This window comes from Triturus cristatus, chromosome 7 (genome assembly GCF_964204655.1).
Source record: "Triturus cristatus chromosome 7, aTriCri1.1, whole genome shotgun sequence".
NCBI lineage: Eukaryota > Metazoa > Chordata > Amphibia > Caudata > Salamandridae > Triturus > Triturus cristatus.
Genome location: NC_140590.1, coordinates 1,665,503,892 through 1,665,531,008, shown reverse-complemented (window position 1 = coordinate 1,665,531,008; position 27,117 = coordinate 1,665,503,892). Strand labels below are relative to the sequence as shown.

At 48.0% G+C, this 27,117-nt stretch overlaps 1 protein-coding gene across 2 annotated transcripts in view; it reads left to right on the top strand.

Moving 5' to 3' along the window:
* The window catches only part of MTG2 (mitochondrial ribosome associated GTPase 2), a 109,814-nt gene that overhangs the window by 52,796 nt on the left and 29,901 nt on the right, over positions 1 to 27,117 (top strand). Inside the window, exons 5-6 of one of the 2 annotated variants that reach the window (XM_085619772.1) lie at positions 15,944 to 16,162; positions 26,503 to 26,641. In XM_085619772.1, the coding sequence (XP_085475898.1) occupies positions 15,944 to 16,162; positions 26,503 to 26,641 (358 nt within the window). The remainder of the gene's footprint in view (positions 1 to 15,943; positions 16,163 to 26,502; positions 26,642 to 27,117) is intronic. The other variant, XM_085619773.1, reaches the window with a different exon arrangement.

The window sequence follows — 27,117 nt, the reverse complement described above, 5'->3', positions numbered from 1 at the left end:
CCACGAGTAAAAAGTTTAAAATGCCATCCCTGGACACGTGTTTCGAGGTAATTGCCTCTCGTCAGCAGGGAGCAGGTACGTATGCGGGGTGCTGTAGACTGCCAAAAATTATCAGGTATAGTACCTCTCACGGCGCGCGGGTGCGGGATCCGGGCTCGTCAACCCATAGCTCAGGGAGCTTTAAATACAAAATGCAAAGTGGGTCGCACACCGCTCGTCATACTAGCAAATAGCCCCATAGGATTCTGGAGAATGTAGTGACAGCGGCGGGTACACCTATGCCACGAGTAAAAAGTTTAAAATGCCATCCCTGGACACGTGTTTCGAGGTAATTGCCTCTCGTCAGCAGGGAGCAGGTACGTATGCGGGGTGCTGTAGACTGCCAAAAATTATCAGGTATAGTACCTCTCACGGCGCGCGGGTGCGGGATCCGGGCTCGTCAACCCATAGCTCAGGGAGCTTTAAATACAAAATGCAAAGTGGGTCGCACACCGCTCGTCATACTAGCAAATAGCCCCATAGGATTCTGGAGAATGTAGTGACAGCGGCGGGTACACCTATGCCACGAGTAAAAAGTTTAAAATGCCATCCCTGGACACGTGTTTCGAGGTAATTGCCTCTCGTCAGCAGGGAGCAGGTACGTATGCGGGGTGCTGTAGACTGCCAAAAATTATCAGGTATAGTACCTCTCACGGCGCGCGGGTGCGGGATCCGGGCTCGTCAACCCATAGCTCAGGGAGCTTTAAATACAAAATGCAAAGTGGGTCGCACACCGCTCGTCATACTAGCAAATAGCCCCATAGGATTCTGGAGAATGTAGTGACAGCGGCGGGTACACCTATGCCACGAGTAAAAAGTTTAAAATGCCATCCCTGGACACGTGTTTCGAGGTAATTGCCTCTCGTCAGCAGGGAGCAGGTACGTATGCGGGGTGCTGTAGACTGCCAAAAATTATCAGGTATAGTACCTCTCACGGCGCGCGGGTGCGGGATCCGGGCTCGTCAACCCATAGCTCAGGGAGCTTTAAATACAAAATGCAAAGTGGGTCGCACACCGCTCGTCATACTAGCAAATAGCCCCATAGGATTCTGGAGAATGTAGTGACAGCGGCGGGTACACCTATGCCACGAGTAAAAAGTTTAAAATGCCATCCCTGGACACGTGTTTCGAGGTAATTGCCTCTCGTCAGCAGGGAGCAGGTACGTATGCGGGGTGCTGTAGACTGCCAAAAATTATCAGGTATAGTACCTCTCACGGCGCGCGGGTGCGGGATCCGGGCTCGTCAACCCATAGCTCAGGGAGCTTTAAATACAAAATGCAAAGTGGGTCGCACACCGCTCGTCATACTAGCAAATAGCCCCATAGGATTCTGGAGAATGTAGTGACAGCGGCGGGTACACCTATGCCACGAGTAAAAAGTTTAAAATGCCATCCCTGGACACGTGTTTCGAGGTAATTGCCTCTCGTCAGCAGGGAGCAGGTACGTATGCGGGGTGCTGTAGACTGCCAAAAATTATCAGGTATAGTACCTCTCACGGCGCGCGGGTGCGGGATCCGGGCTCGTCAACCCATAGCTCAGGGAGCTTTAAATACAAAATGCAAAGTGGGTCGCACACCGCTCGTCATACTAGCAAATAGCCCCATAGGATTCTGGAGAATGTAGTGACAGCGGCGGGTACACCTATGCCACGAGTAAAAAGTTTAAAATGCCATCCCTGGACACGTGTTTCGAGGTAATTGCCTCTCGTCAGCAGGGAGCAGGTACGTATGCGGGGTGCTGTAGACTGCCAAAAATTATCAGGTATAGTACCTCTCACGGCGCGCGGGTGCGGGATCCGGGCTCGTCAACCCATAGCTCAGGGAGCTTTAAATACAAAATGCAAAGTGGGTCGCACACCGCTCGTCATACTAGCAAATAGCCCCATAGGATTCTGGAGAATGTAGTGACAGCGGCGGGTACACCTATGCCACGAGTAAAAAGTTTAAAATGCCATCCCTGGACACGTGTTTCGAGGTAATTGCCTCTCGTCAGCAGGGAGCAGGTACGTATGCGGGGTGCTGTAGACTGCCAAAAGTTATCAGGTATAGTACCTCTCACGGCGCGCGGGTGCGGGATCCGGGCTCGTCAACCCATAGCTCAGGGAGCTTTAAATACAAAATGCAAAGTGGGTCGCACACCGCTCGTCATACTAGCAAATAGCCCCATAGGATTCTGGAGAATGTAGTGACAGCGGCGGGTACACCTATGCCACGAGTAAAAAGTTTAAAATGCCATCCCTGGACACGTGTTTCGAGGTAATTGCCTCTCGTCAGCAGGGAGCAGGTACGTATGCGGGGTGCTGTAGACTGCCAAAAATTATCAGGTATAGTACCTCTCACGGCGCGCGGGTGCGGGATCCGGGCTCGTCAACCCATAGCTCAGGGAGCTTTAAATACAAAATGCAAAGTGGGTCGCACACCGCTCGTCATACTAGCAAATAGCCCCATAGGATTCTGGAGAATGTAGTGACAGCGGCGGGTACACCTATGCCACGAGTAAAAAGTTTAAAATGCCATCCCTGGACACGTGTTTCGAGGTAATTGCCTCTCGTCAGCAGGGAGCAGGTACGTATGCGGGGTGCTGTAGACTGCCAAAAGTTATCAGGTATAGTACCTCTCACGGCGCGCGGGTGCGGGATCCGGGCTCGTCAACCCATAGCTCAGGGAGCTTTAAATACAAAATGCAAAGTGGGTCGCACACCGCTCGTCATACTAGCAAATAGCCCCATAGGATTCTGGAGAATGTAGTGACAGCGGCGGGTACACCTATGCCACGAGTAAAAAGTTTAAAATGCCATCCCTGGACACGTGTTTCGAGGTAATTGCCTCTCGTCAGCAGGGAGCAGGTACGTATGCGGGGTGCTGTAGACTGCCAAAAATTATCAGGTATAGTACCTCTCACGGCGCGCGGGTGCGGGATCCGGGCTCGTCAACCCATAGCTCAGGGAGCTTTAAATACAAAATGCAAAGTGGGTCGCACACCGCTCGTCATACTAGCAAATAGCCCCATAGGATTCTGGAGAATGTAGTGACAGCGGCGGGTACACCTATGCCACGAGTAAAAAGTTTAAAATGCCATCCCTGGACACGTGTTTCGAGGTAATTGCCTCTCGTCAGCAGGGAGCAGGTACGTATGCGGGGTGCTGTAGACTGCCAAAAATTATCAGGTATAGTACCTCTCACGGCGCGCGGGTGCGGGATCCGGGCTCGTCAACCCATAGCTCAGGGAGCTTTAAATACAAAATGCAAAGTGGGTCGCACACCGCTCGTCATACTAGCAAATAGCCCCATAGGATTCTGGAGAATGTAGTGACAGCGGCGGGTACACCTATGCCACGAGTAAAAAGTTTAAAATGCCATCCCTGGACACGTGTTTCGAGGTAATTGCCTCTCGTCAGCAGGGAGCAGGTACGTATGCGGGGTGCTGTAGACTGCCAAAAATTATCAGGTATAGTACCTCTCACGGCGCGCGGGTGCGGGATCCGGGCTCGTCAACCCATAGCTCAGGGAGCTTTAAATACAAAATGCAAAGTGGGTCGCACACCGCTCGTCATACTAGCAAATAGCCCCATAGGATTCTGGAGAATGTAGTGACAGCGGCGGGTACACCTATGCCACGAGTAAAAAGTTTAAAATGCCATCCCTGGACACGTGTTTCGAGGTAATTGCCTCTCGTCAGCAGGGAGCAGGTACGTATGCGGGGTGCTGTAGACTGCCAAAAATTATCAGGTATAGTACCTCTCACGGCGCGCGGGTGCGGGATCCGGGCTCGTCAACCCATAGCTCAGGGAGCTTTAAATACAAAATGCAAAGTGGGTCGCACACCGCTCGTCATACTAGCAAATAGCCCCATAGGATTCTGGAGAATGTAGTGACAGCGGCGGGTACACCTATGCCACGAGTAAAAAGTTTAAAATGCCATCCCTGGACACGTGTTTCGAGGTAATTGCCTCTCGTCAGCAGGGAGCAGGTACGTATGCGGGGTGCTGTAGACTGCCAAAAATTATCAGGTATAGTACCTCTCACGGCGCGCGGGTGCGGGATCCGGGCTCGTCAACCCATAGCTCAGGGAGCTTTAAATACAAAATGCAAAGTGGGTCGCACACCGCTCGTCATACTAGCAAATAGCCCCATAGGATTCTGGAGAATGTAGTGACAGCGGCGGGTACACCTATGCCACGAGTAAAAAGTTTAAAATGCCATCCCTGGACACGTGTTTCGAGGTAATTGCCTCTCGTCAGCAGGGAGCAGGTACGTATGCGGGGTGCTGTAGACTGCCAAAAATTATCAGGTATAGTACCTCTCACGGCGCGCGGGTGCGGGATCCGGGCTCGTCAACCCATAGCTCAGGGAGCTTTAAATACAAAATGCAAAGTGGGTCGCACACCGCTCGTCATACTAGCAAATAGCCCCATAGGATTCTGGAGAATGTAGTGACAGCGGCGGGTACACCTATGCCACGAGTAAAAAGTTTAAAATGCCATCCCTGGACACGTGTTTCGAGGTAATTGCCTCTCGTCAGCAGGGAGCAGGTACGTATGCGGGGTGCTGTAGACTGCCAAAAATTATCAGGTATAGTACCTCTCACGGCGCGCGGGTGCGGGATCCGGGCTCGTCAACCCATAGCTCAGGGAGCTTTAAATACAAAATGCAAAGTGGGTCGCACACCGCTCGTCATACTAGCAAATAGCCCCATAGGATTCTGGAGAATGTAGTGACAGCGGCGGGTACACCTATGCCACGAGTAAAAAGTTTAAAATGCCATCCCTGGACACGTGTTTCGAGGTAATTGCCTCTCGTCAGCAGGGAGCAGGTACGTATGCGGGGTGCTGTAGACTGCCAAAAATTATCAGGTATAGTACCTCTCACGGCGCGCGGGTGCGGGATCCGGGCTCGTCAACCCATAGCTCAGGGAGCTTTAAATACAAAATGCAAAGTGGGTCGCACACCGCTCGTCATACTAGCAAATAGCCCCATAGGATTCTGGAGAATGTAGTGACAGCGGCGGGTACACCTATGCCACGAGTAAAAAGTTTAAAATGCCATCCCTGGACACGTGTTTCGAGGTAATTGCCTCTCGTCAGCAGGGAGCAGGTACGTATGCGGGGTGCTGTAGACTGCCAAAAATTATCAGGTATAGTACCTCTCACGGCGCGCGGGTGCGGGATCCGGGCTCGTCAACCCATAGCTCAGGGAGCTTTAAATACAAAATGCAAAGTGGGTCGCACACCGCTCGTCATACTAGCAAATAGCCCCATAGGATTCTGGAGAATGTAGTGACAGCGGCGGGTACACCTATGCCACGAGTAAAAAGTTTAAAATGCCATCCCTGGACACGTGTTTCGAGGTAATTGCCTCTCGTCAGCAGGGAGCAGGTACGTATGCGGGGTGCTGTAGACTGCCAAAAATTATCAGGTATAGTACCTCTCACGGCGCGCGGGTGCGGGATCCGGGCTCGTCAACCCATAGCTCAGGGAGCTTTAAATACAAAATGCAAAGTGGGTCGCACACCGCTCGTCATACTAGCAAATAGCCCCATAGGATTCTGGAGAATGTAGTGACAGCGGCGGGTACACCTATGCCACGAGTAAAAAGTTTAAAATGCCATCCCTGGACACGTGTTTCGAGGTAATTGCCTCTCGTCAGCAGGGAGCAGGTACGTATGCGGGGTGCTGTAGACTGCCAAAAATTATCAGGTATAGTACCTCTCACGGCGCGCGGGTGCGGGATCCGGGCTCGTCAACCCATAGCTCAGGGAGCTTTAAATACAAAATGCAAAGTGGGTCGCACACCGCTCGTCATACTAGCAAATAGCCCCATAGGATTCTGGAGAATGTAGTGACAGCGGCGGGTACACCTATGCCACGAGTAAAAAGTTTAAAATGCCATCCCTGGACACGTGTTTCGAGGTAATTGCCTCTCGTCAGCAGGGAGCAGGTACGTATGCGGGGTGCTGTAGACTGCCAAAAATTATCAGGTATAGTACCTCTCACGGCGCGCGGGTGCGGGATCCGGGCTCGTCAACCCATAGCTCAGGGAGCTTTAAATACAAAATGCAAAGTGGGTCGCACACCGCTCGTCATACTAGCAAATAGCCCCATAGGATTCTGGAGAATGTAGTGACAGCGGCGGGTACACCTATGCCACGAGTAAAAAGTTTAAAATGCCATCCCTGGACACGTGTTTCGAGGTAATTGCCTCTCGTCAGCAGGGAGCAGGTACGTATGCGGGGTGCTGTAGACTGCCAAAAATTATCAGGTATAGTACCTCTCACGGCGCGCGGGTGCGGGATCCGGGCTCGTCAACCCATAGCTCAGGGAGCTTTAAATACAAAATGCAAAGTGGGTCGCACACCGCTCGTCATACTAGCAAATAGCCCCATAGGATTCTGGAGAATGTAGTGACAGCGGCGGGTACACCTATGCCACGAGTAAAAAGTTTAAAATGCCATCCCTGGACACGTGTTTCGAGGTAATTGCCTCTCGTCAGCAGGGAGCAGGTACGTATGCGGGGTGCTGTAGACTGCCAAAAATTATCAGGTATAGTACCTCTCACGGCGCGCGGGTGCGGGATCCGGGCTCGTCAACCCATAGCTCAGGGAGCTTTAAATACAAAATGCAAAGTGGGTCGCACACCGCTCGTCATACTAGCAAATAGCCCCATAGGATTCTGGAGAATGTAGTGACAGCGGCGGGTACACCTATGCCACGAGTAAAAAGTTTAAAATGCCATCCCTGGACACGTGTTTCGAGGTAATTGCCTCTCGTCAGCAGGGAGCAGGTACGTATGCGGGGTGCTGTAGACTGCCAAAAATTATCAGGTATAGTACCTCTCACGGCGCGCGGGTGCGGGATCCGGGCTCGTCAACCCATAGCTCAGGGAGCTTTAAATACAAAATGCAAAGTGGGTCGCACACCGCTCGTCATACTAGCAAATAGCCCCATAGGATTCTGGAGAATGTAGTGACAGCGGCGGGTACACCTATGCCACGAGTAAAAAGTTTAAAATGCCATCCCTGGACACGTGTTTCGAGGTAATTGCCTCTCGTCAGCAGGGAGCAGGTACGTATGCGGGGTGCTGTAGACTGCCAAAAATTATCAGGTATAGTACCTCTCACGGCGCGCGGGTGCGGGATCCGGGCTCGTCAACCCATAGCTCAGGGAGCTTTAAATACAAAATGCAAAGTGGGTCGCACACCGCTCGTCATACTAGCAAATAGCCCCATAGGGCCCAGGGATGGCATTTATTATTACACTTTGTAGCATAGGTGTACTCGCCGCTGCTACTCTATCATCCAGAATCCTATGGGGCTACTTGCTAAAGACCAGCGGAGTGCGACCCACGTGAAAATAATGTTTGAAGCTCCCTGAGCGATTGGCTGACGAGCCTGGAGTCTGCACCCGCGCGCCGCCACGAAAGGTACTTAAACCTCATATTTTTTGGCAGTCTACGGCACCCCCCACACAGTCCTGCTCCCTGCTGACGAGAGGCAACTACCTCGAAACACGTGTCCAGGGATGGCATTTATTATTACACTTTGTAGCATAGGTGTACTCGCCGCTGCTACTCTATCATCCAGAATCCTATGGGGCTACTTGCTAAAGACCAGCGGAGTGCGACCCACGTGAAAATAATGTTTGAAGCTCCCTGAGCGATTGGCTGACGAGCCTGGAGTCTGCACCCGCGCGCCGCCACGAAAGGTACTTAAACCTCATATTTTTTGGCAGTCTACGGCACCCCCCACACAGTCCTGCTCCCTGCTGACGAGAGGCAACTACCTCGAAACACGTGTCCAGGGATGGCATTTATTATTACACTTTGTAGCATAGGTGTACTCGCCGCTGCTACTCTATCATCCAGAATCCTATGGGGCTACTTGCTAAAGACCAGCGGAGTGCGACCCACGTGAAAATAATGTTTGAAGCTCCCTGAGCGATTGGCTGACGAGCCTGGAGTCTGCACCCGCGCGCCGCCACGAAAGGTACTTAAACCTCATATTTTTTGGCAGTCTACGGCACCCCCCACACAGTCCTGCTCCCTGCTGACGAGAGGCAACTACCTCGAAACACGTGTCCAGGGATGGCATTTATTATTACACTTTGTAGCATAGGTGTACTCGCCGCTGCTACTCTATCATCCAGAATCCTATGGGGCTACTTGCTAAAGACCAGCGGAGTGCGACCCACGTGAAAATAATGTTTGAAGCTCCCTGAGCGATTGGCTGACGAGCCTGGAGTCTGCACCCGCGCGCCGCCACGAAAGGTACTTAAACCTCATATTTTTTGGCAGTCTACGGCACCCCCCACACAGTCCTGCTCCCTGCTGACGAGAGGCAACTACCTCGAAACACGTGTCCAGGGATGGCATTTATTATTACACTTTGTAGCATAGGTGTACTCGCCGCTGCTACTCTATCATCCAGAATCCTATGGGGCTACTTGCTAAAGACCAGCGGAGTGCGACCCACGTGAAAATAATGTTTGAAGCTCCCTGAGCGATTGGCTGACGAGCCTGGAGTCTGCACCCGCGCGCCGCCACGAAAGGTACTTAAACCTCATATTTTTTGGCAGTCTACGGCACCCCCCACACAGTCCTGCTCCCTGCTGACGAGAGGCAACTACCTCGAAACACGTGTCCAGGGATGGCATTTATTATTACACTTTGTAGCATAGGTGTACTCGCCGCTGCTACTCTATCATCCAGAATCCTATGGGGCTACTTGCTAAAGACCAGCGGAGTGCGACCCACGTGAAAATAATGTTTGAAGCTCCCTGAGCGATTGGCTGACGAGCCTGGAGTCTGCACCCGCGCGCCGCCACGAAAGGTACTTAAACCTCATATTTTTTGGCAGTCTACGGCACCCCCCACACAGTCCTGCTCCCTGCTGACGAGAGGCAACTACCTCGAAACACGTGTCCAGGGATGGCATTTATTATTACACTTTGTAGCATAGGTGTACTCGCCGCTGCTACTCTATCATCCAGAATCCTATGGGGCTACTTGCTAAAGACCAGCGGAGTGCGACCCACGTGAAAATAATGTTTGAAGCTCCCTGAGCGATTGGCTGACGAGCCTGGAGTCTGCACCCGCGCGCCGCCACGAAAGGTACTTAAACCTCATATTTTTTGGCAGTCTACGGCACCCCCCACACAGTCCTGCTCCCTGCTGACGAGAGGCAACTACCTCGAAACACGTGTCCAGGGATGGCATTTATTATTACACTTTGTAGCATAGGTGTACTCGCCGCTGCTACTCTATCATCCAGAATCCTATGGGGCTACTTGCTAAAGACCAGCGGAGTGCGACCCACGTGAAAATAATGTTTGAAGCTCCCTGAGCGATTGGCTGACGAGCCTGGAGTCTGCACCCGCGCGCCGCCACGAAAGGTACTTAAACCTCATATTTTTTGGCAGTCTACGGCACCCCCCACACAGTCCTGCTCCCTGCTGACGAGAGGCAACTACCTCGAAACACGTGTCCAGGGATGGCATTTATTATTACACTTTGTAGCATAGGTGTACTCGCCGCTGCTACTCTATCATCCAGAATCCTATGGGGCTACTTGCTAAAGACCAGCGGAGTGCGACCCACGTGAAAATAATGTTTGAAGCTCCCTGAGCGATTGGCTGACGAGCCTGGAGTCTGCACCCGCGCGCCGCCACGAAAGGTACTTAAACCTCATATTTTTTGGCAGTCTACGGCACCCCCCACACAGTCCTGCTCCCTGCTGACGAGAGGCAACTACCTCGAAACACGTGTCCAGGGATGGCATTTATTATTACACTTTGTAGCATAGGTGTACTCGCCGCTGCTACTCTATCATCCAGAATCCTATGGGGCTACTTGCTAAAGACCAGCGGAGTGCGACCCACGTGAAAATAATGTTTGAAGCTCCCTGAGCGATTGGCTGACGAGCCTGGAGTCTGCACCCGCGCGCCGCCACGAAAGGTACTTAAACCTCATATTTTTTGGCAGTCTACGGCACCCCCCACACAGTCCTGCTCCCTGCTGACGAGAGGCAACTACCTCGAAACACGTGTCCAGGGATGGCATTTATTATTACACTTTGTAGCATAGGTGTACTCGCCGCTGCTACTCTATCATCCAGAATCCTATGGGGCTACTTGCTAAAGACCAGCGGAGTGCGACCCACGTGAAAATAATGTTTGAAGCTCCCTGAGCGATTGGCTGACGAGCCTGGAGTCTGCACCCGCGCGCCGCCACGAAAGGTACTTAAACCTCATATTTTTTGGCAGTCTACGGCACCCCCCACACAGTCCTGCTCCCTGCTGACGAGAGGCAACTACCTCGAAACACGTGTCCAGGGATGGCATTTATTATTACACTTTGTAGCATAGGTGTACTCGCCGCTGCTACTCTATCATCCAGAATCCTATGGGGCTACTTGCTAAAGACCAGCGGAGTGCGACCCACGTGAAAATAATGTTTGAAGCTCCCTGAGCGATTGGCTGACGAGCCTGGAGTCTGCACCCGCGCGCCGCCACGAAAGGTACTTAAACCTCATATTTTTTGGCAGTCTACGGCACCCCCCACACAGTCCTGCTCCCTGCTGACGAGAGGCAACTACCTCGAAACACGTGTCCAGGGATGGCATTTATTATTACACTTTGTAGCATAGGTGTACTCGCCGCTGCTACTCTATCATCCAGAATCCTATGGGGCTACTTGCTAAAGACCAGCGGAGTGCGACCCACGTGAAAATAATGTTTGAAGCTCCCTGAGCGATTGGCTGACGAGCCTGGAGTCTGCACCCGCGCGCCGCCACGAAAGGTACTTAAACCTCATATTTTTTGGCAGTCTACGGCACCCCCCACACAGTCCTGCTCCCTGCTGACGAGAGGCAACTACCTCGAAACACGTGTCCAGGGATGGCATTTATTATTACACTTTGTAGCATAGGTGTACTCGCCGCTGCTACTCTATCATCCAGAATCCTATGGGGCTACTTGCTAAAGACCAGCGGAGTGCGACCCACGTGAAAATAATGTTTGAAGCTCCCTGAGCGATTGGCTGACGAGCCTGGAGTCTGCACCCGCGCGCCGCCACGAAAGGTACTTAAACCTCATATTTTTTGGCAGTCTACGGCACCCCCCACACAGTCCTGCTCCCTGCTGACGAGAGGCAACTACCTCGAAACACGTGTCCAGGGATGGCATTTATTATTACACTTTGTAGCATAGGTGTACTCGCCGCTGCTACTCTATCATCCAGAATCCTATGGGGCTACTTGCTAAAGACCAGCGGAGTGCGACCCACGTGAAAATAATGTTTGAAGCTCCCTGAGCGATTGGCTGACGAGCCTGGAGTCTGCACCCGCGCGCCGCCACGAAAGGTACTTAAACCTCATATTTTTTGGCAGTCTACGGCACCCCCCACACAGTCCTGCTCCCTGCTGACGAGAGGCAACTACCTCGAAACACGTGTCCAGGGATGGCATTTATTATTACACTTTGTAGCATAGGTGTACTCGCCGCTGCTACTCTATCATCCAGAATCCTATGGGGCTACTTGCTAAAGACCAGCGGAGTGCGACCCACGTGAAAATAATGTTTGAAGCTCCCTGAGCGATTGGCTGACGAGCCTGGAGTCTGCACCCGCGCGCCGCCACGAAAGGTACTTAAACCTCATATTTTTTGGCAGTCTACGGCACCCCCCACACAGTCCTGCTCCCTGCTGACGAGAGGCAACTACCTCGAAACACGTGTCCAGGGATGGCATTTATTATTACACTTTGTAGCATAGGTGTACTCGCCGCTGCTACTCTATCATCCAGAATCCTATGGGGCTACTTGCTAAAGACCAGCGGAGTGCGACCCACGTGAAAATAATGTTTGAAGCTCCCTGAGCGATTGGCTGACGAGCCTGGAGTCTGCACCCGCGCGCCGCCACGAAAGGTACTTAAACCTCATATTTTTTGGCAGTCTACGGCACCCCCCACACAGTCCTGCTCCCTGCTGACGAGAGGCAACTACCTCGAAACACGTGTCCAGGGATGGCATTTATTATTACACTTTGTAGCATAGGTGTACTCGCCGCTGCTACTCTATCATCCAGAATCCTATGGGGCTACTTGCTAAAGACCAGCGGAGTGCGACCCACGTGAAAATAATGTTTGAAGCTCCCTGAGCGATTGGCTGACGAGCCTGGAGTCTGCACCCGCGCGCCGCCACGAAAGGTACTTAAACCTCATATTTTTTGGCAGTCTACGGCACCCCCCACACAGTCCTGCTCCCTGCTGACGAGAGGCAACTACCTCGAAACACGTGTCCAGGGATGGCATTTATTATTACACTTTGTAGCATAGGTGTACTCGCCGCTGCTACTCTATCATCCAGAATCCTATGGGGCTACTTGCTAAAGACCAGCGGAGTGCGACCCACGTGAAAATAATGTTTGAAGCTCCCTGAGCGATTGGCTGACGAGCCTGGAGTCTGCACCCGCGCGCCGCCACGAAAGGTACTTAAACCTCATATTTTTTGGCAGTCTACGGCACCCCCCACACAGTCCTGCTCCCTGCTGACGAGAGGCAACTACCTCGAAACACGTGTCCAGGGATGGCATTTATTATTACACTTTGTAGCATAGGTGTACTCGCCGCTGCTACTCTATCATCCAGAATCCTATGGGGCTACTTGCTAAAGACCAGCGGAGTGCGACCCACGTGAAAATAATGTTTGAAGCTTCCTGAGCGATTGGCTGACGAGCCTGGAGTCTGCACCCGCGCGCCGCCACGAAAGGTACTTAAACCTCATATTTTTTGGCAGTCTACGGCACCCCCCACACAGTCCTGCTCCCTGCTGACGAGAGGCAACTACCTCGAAACACGTGTCCAGGGATGGCATTTATTATTACACTTTGTAGCATAGGTGTACTCGCCGCTGCTACTCTATCATCCAGAATCCTATGGGGCTACTTGCTAAAGACCAGCGGAGTGCGACCCACGTGAAAATAATGTTTGAAGCTCCCTGAGCGATTGGCTGACGAGCCTGGAGTCTGCACCCGCGCGCCGCCACGAAAGGTACTTAAACCTCATATTTTTTGGCAGTCTACGGCACCCCCCACACAGTCCTGCTCCCTGCTGACGAGAGGCAACTACCTCGAAACACGTGTCCAGGGATGGCATTTATTATTACACTTTGTAGCATAGGTGTACTCGCCGCTGCTACTCTATCATCCAGAATCCTATGGGGCTACTTGCTAAAGACCAGCGGAGTGCGACCCACGTGAAAATAATGTTTGAAGCTCCCTGAGCGATTGGCTGACGAGCCTGGAGTCTGCACCCGCGCGCCGCCACGAAAGGTACTTAAACCTCATATTTTTTGGCAGTCTACGGCACCCCCCACACAGTCCTGCTCCCTGCTGACGAGAGGCAACTACCTCGAAACACGTGTCCAGGGATGGCATTTATTATTACACTTTGTAGCATAGGTGTACTCGCCGCTGCTACTCTATCATCCAGAATCCTATGGGGCTACTTGCTAAAGACCAGCGGAGTGCGACCCACGTGAAAATAATGTTTGAAGCTCCCTGAGCGATTGGCTGACGAGCCTGGAGTCTGCACCCGCGCGCCGCCACGAAAGGTACTTAAACCTCATATTTTTTGGCAGTCTACGGCACCCCCCACACAGTCCTGCTCCCTGCTGACGAGAGGCAACTACCTCGAAACACGTGTCCAGGGATGGCATTTATTATTACACTTTGTAGCATAGGTGTACTCGCCGCTGCTACTCTATCATCCAGAATCCTATGGGGCTACTTGCTAAAGACCAGCGGAGTGCGACCCACGTGAAAATAATGTTTGAAGCTCCCTGAGCGATTGGCTGACGAGCCTGGAGTCTGCACCCGCGCGCCGCCACGAAAGGTACTTAAACCTCATATTTTTTGGCAGTCTACGGCACCCCCCACACAGTCCTGCTCCCTGCTGACGAGAGGCAACTACCTCGAAACACGTGTCCAGGGATGGCATTTATTATTACACTTTGTAGCATAGGTGTACTCGCCGCTGCTACTCTATCATCCAGAATCCTATGGGGCTACTTGCTAAAGACCAGCGGAGTGCGACCCACGTGAAAATAATGTTTGAAGCTCCCTGAGCGATTGGCTGACGAGCCTGGAGTCTGCACCCGCGCGCCGCCACGAAAGGTACTTAAACCTCATATTTTTTGGCAGTCTACGGCACCCCCCACACAGTCCTGCTCCCTGCTGACGAGAGGCAACTACCTCGAAACACGTGTCCAGGGATGGCATTTATTATTACACTTTGTAGCATAGGTGTACTCGCCGCTGCTACTCTATCATCCAGAATCCTATGGGGCTACTTGCTAAAGACCAGCGGAGTGCGACCCACGTGAAAATAATGTTTGAAGCTCCCTGAGCGATTGGCTGACGAGCCTGGAGTCTGCACCCGCGCGCCGCCACGAAAGGTACTTAAACCTCATATTTTTTGGCAGTCTACGGCACCCCCCACACAGTCCTGCTCCCTGCTGACGAGAGGCAACTACCTCGAAACACGTGTCCAGGGATGGCATTTATTATTACACTTTGTAGCATAGGTGTACTCGCCGCTGCTACTCTATCATCCAGAATCCTATGGGGCTACTTGCTAAAGACCAGCGGAGTGCGACCCACGTGAAAATAATGTTTGAAGCTCCCTGAGCGATTGGCTGACGAGCCTGGAGTCTGCACCCGCGCGCCGCCACGAAAGGTACTTAAACCTCATATTTTTTGGCAGTCTACGGCACCCCCCACACAGTCCTGCTCCCTGCTGACGAGAGGCAACTACCTCGAAACACGTGTCCAGGGATGGCATTTATTATTACACTTTGTAGCATAGGTGTACTCGCCGCTGCTACTCTATCATCCAGAATCCTATGGGGCTACTTGCTAAAGACCAGCGGAGTGCGACCCACGTGAAAATAATGTTTGAAGCTCCCTGAGCGATTGGCTGACGAGCCTGGAGTCTGCACCCGCGCGCCGCCACGAAAGGTACTTAAACCTCATATTTTTTGGCAGTCTACGGCACCCCCCACACAGTCCTGCTCCCTGCTGACGAGAGGCAACTACCTCGAAACACGTGTCCAGGGATGGCATTTATTATTACACTTTGTAGCATAGGTGTACTCGCCGCTGCTACTCTATCATCCAGAATCCTATGGGGCTACTTGCTAAAGACCAGCGGAGTGCGACCCACGTGAAAATAATGTTTGAAGCTCCCTGAGCGATTGGCTGACGAGCCTGGAGTCTGCACCCGCGCGCCGCCACGAAAGGTACTTAAACCTCATATTTTTTGGCAGTCTACGGCACCCCCCACACAGTCCTGCTCCCTGCTGACGAGAGGCAACTACCTCGAAACACGTGTCCAGGGATGGCATTTATTATTACACTTTGTAGCATAGGTGTACTCGCCGCTGCTACTCTATCATCCAGATTCCTATGGGGCTACTTGCTAAAGACCAGCGGAGTGCGACCCACGTGAAAATAATATATTTTTTATATACAAACCATTGGCCTAGAGTTCAGTTATTGAGTGTGTGGAACTATTTGCTGACTGAGTGTGTACAACAAATGCTTTACACTGTCCTCTGGTATTGCCTTACTGCTCGACCAAGCTACCACTTTGGAGAGTAAGGTTATATCTAACTTTAACCTCTGTTAAACCCTTGGGGTCTGTGGACTCTGTACACCCTGTACCTATTAAGGAACAGTATATACAGAGCCACTTTCTCACACCTGGTGACTTCCAAAGACTTTCCAAGAGGAAAAACAAACTGCAAACATCCGGGCCCAACACCAGATGGCGATCTATGCAAAAGTGTGTAGATCTGCAGCTCTACATGCCAAGAACAGATGCATACTGGTAAGTAGCATATTCCATTTGTTTCAGGTCCCCCCTGGCACTTTGGTAATAGAAGATGGGAAAATAGTCGCTGACCTGTCTCAGCCAGGCGAAGAGTATGTGGCAGCCTTCGGAGGAGCTGGGGGAAAAGGCAACCGTTTTTTCCTGAGCAATGAAAACCGAGCGCCTGTGACGGCCACACCGGGGGAGCCAGGGCAAGAGCGAGTGCTGCACCTGGAATTAAAAACCATGGCGCATGCAGGGCTGGTAAGCTGTTTGTTTGGTTATTCATTTGGATTTATTGTCCCATGTCTCAAAATTCAAGGCATTTGGCCTTTTACTGGTGCCTGTTCCTTGCATATGTGTAGATGCTTTGTAAGAATAAGAAGTTTTTTTCCAGTTTACCCAAAGGGTTAATTAAAATACTGCAACTTTGAGTCAATTTACAAATCTTCACACAGAAATTGAATTGAAGTGGGGGAGATTGTTTTGGATTGGAGTGCGGCAGATTGAGGTGAGGTGGATTGGAGTGGGATGAATTGGGATGAATGGGAGTGGGGCGGACGGGAGTGGGGTGGACTGTTTTGGATTGGAGCAGACTGTTTTGGATTGGAGTGGGGCAGATTGGAGTGGATTGGGATGAGGTGGATTGGATTGGGATGTATGGGAGTGCGGCGGACGGGAGTGGGACGAAGTGTTTTGGATTGGAGTGGGACGAAGTGTTTTAGAGTGGAGCAGACCGTTTTGGTTTTGAGTTTGGCAGATTGGAGTGGATTTGGGTGGGGCGGACTGTTTTGGTTTGGAGCGGGCGGACTGTTGGATAGGAGCGGGATTGCAGTGGATTGATTGGGGTGAGCGGTTTGAAGTGTGGTGGATTGGTCTGAGTTGGATTGGGTGGAGTTGGGCGGATTGGTGTGGGGTGAGGTGGTGTAGATTGGAGTGGGGCAAATTGGGGTGTGCTGTGCGAAATGTGTTAAAGCATCATTTCTGAAATTACTCATAAAAAAGAAACCATGTCGCTTTGTAATGCGATAATCCTCATCTTTTGAGAACTGCGTCCACGTGCAAAGTGAGAAAAGAAGGCTTGGCAAAATAAAAGAAAGTTAACTCAAGAAAATAAATCTGGAATTTTGTTTGTCCTGCTGGACACGTTTTTGTCAGTCACACGCATTCTGTTTGCGTGGCACTAAAAGGGAAACAGAACAAAATAGTACCTCAGGCATGTCTGGAGCAACAGACGGGTACTGATTAAGTTAAATCAATCAGTGCTTGGTCACTTGTCCACCGAGAGAAACAGAAATTATATTAGGCCCTGCTTGATGAATTACGAGGCAGTAAAGAAGAGTGCCATGCAAGCCAACAAATGGTAAGCAACTGGCAGGCTCCAAGACCATTTTGTTAGCAACAGTGTGTCGCAAGCAAGACGCATGCCCTCGTAGGCTTAACCATAAAATGACAATAATGAAGTAATACATCACCAAATGTGCCGCATTATGCCGCATAATTAGCATTTTCTTGCTGCGTAATTTGGTCAATGCTGATGCCTAATTTGACTCTTCCCTGCCGCATTATTCCAGTGGCACTGTATATGGTATAAAATAAAACCAGGGTATGAAAGTTAAATGATACTAGCGAACGCAGTACCTATTGTGCCATCCACTATAGTGGCAATGTAAATGTGGTTTCAGGCCTACACTGTGTAGTCTGACTGTCAAAGTGTAAAAACTGCAGTTTGATCTGTCAAAAGAAGCTCTCTTGCCAGGTCAAAACTCCCCTTTAAATATTTATAAGACACCCCAATGTATGCCTTATAATAGCCCACAAGGCCCGGGGCATGGTATTTCAAAGTAGGAAATGTAGAAATCTAATGTTAACATGTCCATACAGTGTCTAGCACCCAAAAGCTATTTTTCACTGTGGCAGGCCTAACAGTCCTATCTCGAAAACTAGAGTACAGATTAAAATTTCAATACTATAGCACAGAAAGGGACTAGCTCCCTCCGACCTTATTCAAACGTATAGCACAAGCAGTCCGGACACTGTTGTGGGAGGGTGGCTCCCCGAGAATCGCGCTTCTTAAGCTACAGAAAGTGATGTATGATGGGGGCTTAGCCATTCCGGACATCAGGCTGTATTACTGGGCCTCGCAGCTTCAGGTCATCAATGACTGGATATATGTATGCGAGGAGGCGCCGGCCTACAGGGTTGATAAAGCAGTCATGCCACGAGGGAATTGCGAGCCCCTCTTATATTCTTGGAGATCGCATCCGGAGTGGCCTGAACACACTAAAGCGGTGCTGGAGAGAGGCCAATAAACTCTTGGGCTGGGCAGGAAAACTGACCGGTAGGACGCCATTATGGTTGGGTGATCCGCTGCGTGACGTAGCCGCGCTGACGAGTTTTAAAGGGTGGAAATTGATTGGTATTGAATACCTGGGGGATGTATGGAAAGGGGATTCCACGCTCACGTTTTGAGGCTCTTCAGAAGGAATACAACCTACAAGTTGTATTCAGTGCTACCATCATATAGGACTCATACATGCCCTGCGCACTCGCATACACAGTGGGGTCTCGGTTCCGGAATATTACCCGTTGGAAGATAGGCTGTTACTCGACCCCATCACTGAGAAAATGGCCTCCACGATATATCGTAAACTGTTAAATAATGTACCAGACCCCCTGATTACTCTCCCCGAGAGGCCTGGGTCAAAGATCTTGGTAGCATAGATGACGAGGAGTGAGAGGAGTCAATTCAGAGCCCTAGAGAGGTCGCAATACGCTCTAGATTTCGATTAGTGCAGCTCAAGATTCTACATCCTACTCACTATGCTTGCACCCACTTATACACATGGGGTAGGATCCCGACAGCGCTGTGCGTCAGGGGATGCCAGCGGAAGGGTTCTTTCCTGCACATTCTTTGGGATTGTCCCGAGATAGTTTGGAGCCGAAGTGGCTTTTACTAATGATCAGAGGTGAATCTGACTGGCCCAGGTATGTGGTTAGCCCTGGCAGCAGGTATAGCAAGGGGAAACCTTGCCAGGGGGTGGGGGGGCACCCGAACCCCCATCAGCTGGAGGACTGGAAACGTGATCTTGACTGGTGCCAGCGGTCTGAAAAATCAGTACAAAAGTCGGGGATGTGCTAAAAAATGGGAGAAAGTGTGGGCGCCCTGGCGAAAGTATAGAGGGGTGGGCGAATAGACTCTTGTTGGATGTGTGCAATTCTTTTTATACCCTCATGAACATCCTGCTATTGATTTTCTGGATCTCTCCACGGTGTACTAATGGAACTGTTTTGTGCTATGTTGTCTCTTGAGCTCTGTTAATTAAAACAGTTAAGAGAAAAAAAAAATGGGACTAGCCACAAAAATAATTAAACAATTTTTAATAATTATTAGTAAAATCCAGTTACATTTTAAAGGCACGTTTTATAGATATTAAGGAGAAGTCACTTTTAGAAAGTTACCTTTTCTGTGTTTAAGTTCCTGGAGGCTAATTTGCATTTGCTCTCCGATCCCTCCCAGCCAGGGATTAGTATTTGAATAGATGTGAATGAGTTGTGAAATTCCTCCTATGAGCTCACTGTGACTGACAGGTCGACCTGAATAGGCAGGGATGACTCCTTTGAGTTCAGCAGAATGATGGGCAGTGTGAGCATCTTTTTTGACTATTGATTGAATGGAGTAACGCACTCCTTGGTGGATAAAGTTGGTTGATTTGGTAATCCAGTAGGTGGTGCAATCGGGTAAGTCCTCCTGAGTATGAGGATAAATACAATACAAATGCACTTTCTTGAACGAAGAGTGTCTCCCTCATGCACTCGAGAAATGAGTTTGATACAATAGTTAATCTTGTAATAAAAAGTTCTTCAAAGTCACTTTGATATTACACTCTTTGTGTTTTTATTTGATAATGAGGTAAATCATCTCATGGTAACGTAATGGTGTATACTTCGAATTTGTGTTCGTTCAAAGTAACAAGTTGCCCAATGCATTTCGGGCATAAAAGCCCTTCGTCAGGGGATAATCTTCTGTAAATGCAAGAAAACAGGGTGTCCGCACAAACAAGATATTTTAGTGTGTGTATAACAATGTTGTGACTATACACGGAATATGATAATGCTACTCATGCATTAGTAAAGGTGAACAGATGTGGATGTTGTGTTTATCAGGAATAAACCAATTTCCTATAGTATCCAACAGGGGTGCCAATCAGAAAATGAACGTCTGACCGTGAGCGGAGAGGTGAGCGATTGAGTGACAAACGGTTGCGTGAGCCATCTTGTGGAGATAGCAAATGAAGTGCTCCGATGACGAAGTGTCGATGAACCACGTATTACGTGAATCTCTGTGACTAGGGTTGATATAAGTGACATGCAGCCGCAAGAGATAAACATTTCTTAGAGATGAGGATACAGAGATAGACTATACGACCAAAGTGTTTCAAAAACGTGATGAAGTTAACACGCCACATACTTGCCGAAGTTCGCTAAGCAAATAACTGTACTTGTAACCGAATACGCCCGTGGTGTTTTTGATGATGTAACTTTGAGAAGAATATTTCGATACGAACACGCTTCTGTTGTCAGTAGTCTTTTTCGGTTTGGAACTTAGCAAGGTCTTTCGAGAGATTTTGTCGCATTTTATACATGCTTTCTCAAGGATATGTTCTGGGTATTTGTGTTTTCTGAATTTTTCAATGCATGCGTCTTTACTTTCTCTGTAAAGTTGCTCCGTGCTGGATATTCTTTTTAGTCTGAGTAACTGTGAGTATGGTAGGTGTTCCTTAAGAGACGGCTGGTGAAAGCTGTGAAAATGTAGAAGATTATTGCGATCTGTGAGTTTGACATGTACCTGGGTAATCAACTTGCCGTTCATGTTGGTTGTGGTAGTGTCCAAAAAGGAGATGTAGTTATTGCTAATGGTAGATGTAAATTCAATGTGTTCATTAACTTTACTGAGGTCATTGACGAGTTTTTGAAGTTCTATGGATGTTCCTTGCCATAATATAAATATGTAGTCGATGTATCTTTTATACAAAAGCAAGTGTCGTTTCCATTCTTCTTTGTTGAGGATGTGGTCAAGTTCAAATCTGTACATGTAAAAAATGTGCCTAAGTGGGTGCGGCACAATTGCCCATAGAAGTTCTGGAGCATTGAACATAATACTGGTCAGACCATTTGAAATAACTGTGATACAGTGTAAAATGTATCAATTCCATAAGGAAAACTTTAAGATCAGCGGGTTTATCGCTGGTCAACAGGAAGGATTCAACTGCCTCCATACCTTTGTTTTGTGGAATTGATGTATATAATGCTTTTACATCCACTGTACATAATATAGTTTCCGAATTGGTTTTGTTTTGATTAGTTTCAAGTATGTTCAAATAATCCGTGGTGTCTCGAATATAGGTGCTCATGGATTGAACAAGTGGTTGTAAATGTCTATCCAAGTATCTGCCAACAGGTTCATGTATCGAATTGATGGTTGAAACAATGGGTCTGAATGGTGGAATGGTCGCATGTTTATGGATTTTTGGGATCATGTAGATGTAAGGAATTGAAGGGTTGGTCTTAACTAGATATTTCTTGTCTTCAGCCTTGATAGTGCCCGCCTCTATGGCTTTGTTTAGGATAATCTGTAGAATGTTCATGAATTCGTTGGTTGGATCGAAGGTTAACATCATGTAGGTGTTAGTGTCTTGAATGTTGTCTTGTATATTTTTTTCATAAAAATCAGAATCCATGATTACTATTGCTCCTCCTTTATCAGCCTGTTGGATGGTAATTTGAGTATTTGCTGCAATTTGTTTCAAAGCTTGTAGTTCTTTGTTAGTGATGTTGGTATTCTTGGGTTTTCTCTGACTGGAAATTTTTCTAAGTTCTTTCAGAGTGATGGTTTCAAATGCGTCTTAACACCTTGTGGCTAACAGGAGCCATAAATGTACTCTTGGTGCGCAGTCCCATGAGGGTGTTTTCTGGTGGTGTTTGTGTGGGTTCTACAATGTTATTGAAAAAATGTTTCAATCTGAGCACTCGCATAAATTTAAAGAAGCTGATCTCGATGTACAGAGGATTGGAATGGTAGGTGGGAACGAATGATGATCCATTTTGTAGAGTTTTCATTTGGAACTCAGTGAGTTTCTGTTTAGATATGTTAATTACAAGACTTTCTGGCTGCGTGTTCCTTTCGCCACAGGTTTTGTTACTGCTGGTCTTCCTCCTGCTTCGTCTTGTGGCCTTTGGCCTACATCTAAAAAAGGTTTTTCTCTGCTGATATAAGATGTTGATGGAACTTGATCATCTGAAACAAGAGGGTCTCATGCTGGTTCTGAGATGTTGGTTAATTGTGGACCTTCTTGTCTACGTGGCGGTCTGTTTTTGTTATGGGAGTCATCAGAGGATGATGCATCTGTGTCTGAGAAGCGAGCAGTATTTGTTCGCTGTTGTCTCCGATTTGCATAGACCTCAGCCCAGGTGTATACTTCTCCTAACTTGTAATCTACTGTGTCTCGTTTGAATTTTCTGAATTTCCTTTCATTGATTTCTTTTGAGTATTCATCCAATTGTTTATTAAGGTCCTGTAATGTTTTATTCCACTCTTCACCATCTAATCTGGTAGAAAGATCTTGTTTCAGTTCTGAGATTTAATTATTCAGCTCCTCGAGTAATTTGGATAATTCTTCCACTACAAGTAAAATTAAATCAAGTGAACATTTGTTTAAAATTGCTTCCCATTTTTGAGTGAATCTGATGTTATTTTTGCACAATGTAGATTTAAGGGCAATTCTTAGTCCCCTAGGTATCCGTTGAACCTTGTGGTATTTGATAAGAGTGCTGGCATGTAATTGCTTTTTTTGAAACGTATAAAAGTTGTTTGATATTAGTCTGTGTTGAGGTAGAGTTTGCGCTGATTCCTTCTGGTTCCTCGAAGAGATTGTAAATTTGTTGAGTTTCATCCACTGTATATACAAATGTATCAGTTCTGTGGTTTGTGCAATGTCATCTAGAGACCTGATGGGTGCGTACTCTGTATTACTCAGATTGGGCGATTAATTATTGATTGAATAACGCACTCCTTGGTGGATAGAGTTGGTTGATCTGGTAATCCAGTAGGTGGTGCAATCGGGTAAGTCCTCCTGAGTATGAGGATAAATACAATACAAGTGCACTTTCTTGAACGTCATCGGAGCACTTCGTTTGCCATCTCCACAAGATGGCCCACGCAACCGTTTGTCACTTAAACGCTCACTTCTCCGCTAACCGTTTGTCACTCAATCGCTCACCTCTCCGCTCACGGTCAGACGTTCATTTTCTGATTGGCACCCCTGTTGGATACTATAGGAAATTGGTTTATTCCTGATAAACACAACATCCACATCTGTTCACCTTTTACTAATGCATGAGTAGCATTATCATATTCCGTGTATAGTCACAACATTGTTATACACACACTAATGTATCTTGTTTGTGCTGACACCCTGTTTCCTTGCATTTACAGAAGATTAGCCCGTGACGAAGGGCTTTTATGCCCGAAATGCATTGGGCAACTTGTTACTTTGAATGAACACAAATTCGAAGTATACACCATTACGTTACCATGAGACGATTTACCTCATTATCAAATGAAAACACAAAGAGTGTAATATCAAAGTGGCTTTGAAGAACTTTTTATTACAAGATTAACTATTGTATCAAACTCGTTTCTCGAGTGCATGAGGGAGACACTCTCTTAGTTCAAGAAAGTGCATTTGTATCATCTTTTTTGACTGACATTACAGTGTCAAAACCTGCTTGGCATGTCAGCTGGGTTTACATATACACCTTAGGGCACACTTTAAGGGAAGAAAACGGGATGTCACGACAATTCTTGTGTATCTACGGTCTGGTTGCTGGAAAACCCTGCTTTTGTCCTACCATGCTTCGTTCTGAGTTTATTTGGGTACAACTACTGATTCAAACTGGATTTTGTTGTTAGTTGTTGGAGGACACTATAGGACACTCTCTTTACACACCCGAGCCTTCAAAGCTCAAGTTTAGTGAGCCTGGAGACTTTCGCGTATTGAAAATGACCAAAGTGAGTAGGGTTGGAACCATGCCCTTTTACCCCAGTGATGAGGAAGTACCCAAGAGTGAATTACATCCACTAGCTCGTGCCAGGCATAAACGTGGCCCTCCATGCACCCACCTCAGAACACTAGAACAGGGGAGTACTGGAACTGCTGTCTGTGACCTGAGAGGACCCTTGAAGGACTCTACCTGCCTCTTCTTGTACAAAGGACAAAGAAATGCACTCAAAGGGTCATAAAGCTGACTCACTGTTCAAATTACAGGAATACAACAAACAGCAAGATGCCTTTCGTGCAAGTGCTCAGCTGACCAGCGGCAACTAGTCCTGAACTGGACCGGACCCTGCTTTTGGCCACTGTCTGACACCCTGTGAGTCTCTAAGTGCCTCCTTTGAGGTCTTGGTGGGGCGGGGGGTGGGCTTTAGAAGTGTACTTTTGTGGTGGATTGGGACTTAAAGGACTGAGGGCCTTATTACGAGTTTGGCGGTCCATAGTACCGCCGAACACATGGTGGCGGTCTGACCGCCTCAACACTGCGAGCCAGCCCGCAGTATTATGAGTGTGGTGGTCGGACCGCCACAGGACCGCAGGATCACGTGGCGCTCTCTGTGTTCAGGAGCACTAATATGCTGGCGGTGCGGCTGCAGCACCGCCAAGTATATCAGGAGTTGCCTGTCCACCGCCCTTTTCAGGGTGATGAGCCTGCCCTGAAAAGGGTGGGGGAGAGAAAACAAAGGGGGCCCTAACTGCCTCTCCTGAGGTGCATGCGGGGGGGGGGGACACATGTAGTGCCCCCCCTGCTTGTGCACCCCCAGTTCCTGCACATGTATGCCACACTGTGCAGGAAGGTGCAGTCGGAGCTCTGAGAGCCGTGGTCTGCATGTTAGGCTCTTTTGTGAGCCTAACAGACCACCGCAGGACTGTAAAATCTTTGGTTGGTGTAGCTGACCCGTTTTCCATTGTGGTCAGCCTCCAATTGCACCTAGGTCCCAGTCTGATGTGACCATTCACTATCAACAGCACTGTGTGCTTCTTGGTGCTATTCCAAATTAAAATTTTAAAAAATAATTTCTCTTTTTCCCCTTAATGGAATTTTGTCATTTAGTTTATTGACGTTTACTCTATTTTTACAATTCAATTTGGAATTTTTTATTGTTTTTTATTTTGACTTTGTTACTGTTTTGGTACTTCATAACTACTTTAAATTATGCTCTAAGTTGCTCTGTGCCATAGCTACCAAGTGGATTGTGCTCCGGTTAATTCATTGACTTTGAGGGCTCACCCTGAGAAGGATTGTGATTATTGCATGAGGCGGGTAGTCATCCACCTCTAATAATGATCCAGTGTCTTACACCTGCTAATAATATTTTATGATGATACCTCTTAGGCTATTTCTTTGATGATGATCATGTATACTCCCTCTGCTTCCAAAGGGTTTCATTCAGGCAAATATAACTTTCTGCTACCTCTGCGAAGCTCTCCTTAAACAAATAAAGCAATCTACACTTTATATGCATGTTCAAATCAAGCAATGAACAATACTGTAAAAAAGTGAACTACTGAGTTATTTGAAATGTACACTATAAAATCAAAGTAGATTTTTTTCTAGCAATAGAAAAACCACACAAAAAATAAAAAATCAAATGTATAATTTGCATAGAATAATTCCAGAATACTTGGAGACACGAGTATGTGATGGGAAATTATATCCGTGAATAACCCCCTCTATAAACAATTATCTCTATTCACAAGTGGAAGCTTAATAGTGTCTGTTTTGAGCGGCTGAAAGGTACTTAATCGAAGTGGAATTGTCAAGTACTGTCCAAAAGCCCTCATAAAACTCATTCATGATGGTCCGGGGGAGGTCAGACTCCATGCTCACTCCAGTCCTACCTTCCTCCTGCGACTAATGACAGGAGGGTCACTAAATAGCATTGGAAATTAGTTGTTTTGGGAGGGAAGCATGCAACTCTCAAAAGCTGGTCAGTACAGCAACAGACAACTAGATTGTTGCACATCTGCGTGTATTTGTGAATAATTGTATACTCAAATTTTATTAGACTAGCATTATTTCATTCACCTAATGTAAGTACTACCCGACATAGTAAAATGCACAAAAAAAAACTACAGTGGTTCCCTATAACCTCGAATCCCTTGGGCAGCTTTTACTTCCAAAATGACTTCATTCAGAATATAGAAGTTTGTGAACTTGCCAACCAACAAAATCATATATAGTAATACATGGAAAATCATTTGTATGAGCTGGTAACTTTACAACCTCCCCTTACCCGACTGCTGTTTTTTTTTTTTTTTTAAATTCACAAATTTCAGAATGAACCGCGCTTAGTGTTGAAAAACTTGATGAGCACTGGTTAAGTTAGAACATAAGATATAGACTTCCAAAATGTCCTCCGAGATGGGATGTGCCATGCAAATTTAATAACTGAGGAGTGGCAACTTTTATTTCCCCAATGCATGAGTGTGCAATATTCTGGTCTCTGTTTTGACTTTCCTGAGTTCTCTCTTTTTCCCAAATTTCAGGTTGGCTTTCCTAATGCTGGAAAGTCGTCCCTTTTGCGAGCCATCTCGAACGCGACACCTGCGGTGGCTGCTTATCCTTTTACCACCTTGAATCCTCATGTAGGCATTGTCCACTACCAGGACCATGAGCAAGTCGCTGGTAAGTTCATAATTTGTCAGATTCTTCTGAGTGAAATTGAGATTTGAATGATGGAATTAAGACTCTCCCGCTACCATAACACATAAATATTCATTTTAATTTGTTGAAATTTCCTTCTCTTCCAAAGTCCATCTTTCTTAATCAGTCCCTACACTTGACACTAGTGTTTCCTCATTTGCCAGTATCACAGGCAGCTCGTTATCACAGGTTGATAATCAGTAGAAAGGCGGTGGGACCAGTCATTAGGTTTCTGTGTGCTAGATTATAGCTTCTCCTGGATCACTTTCTGTAATGTAACTTTCTCCGCCTCCTACTGTACGCTTTACTGCAACTGACCATATAAGTATAGTTGCAAAACAACCTGAGCCCTGTGAACATTTCAGGCTACTTTGTCTACAGACATTTTTTAGGGATATGTAACTTAAAAAAAAAAGAAAAGTATAAGAACAAAACAAATTTGGTTTTAACAGTCACTG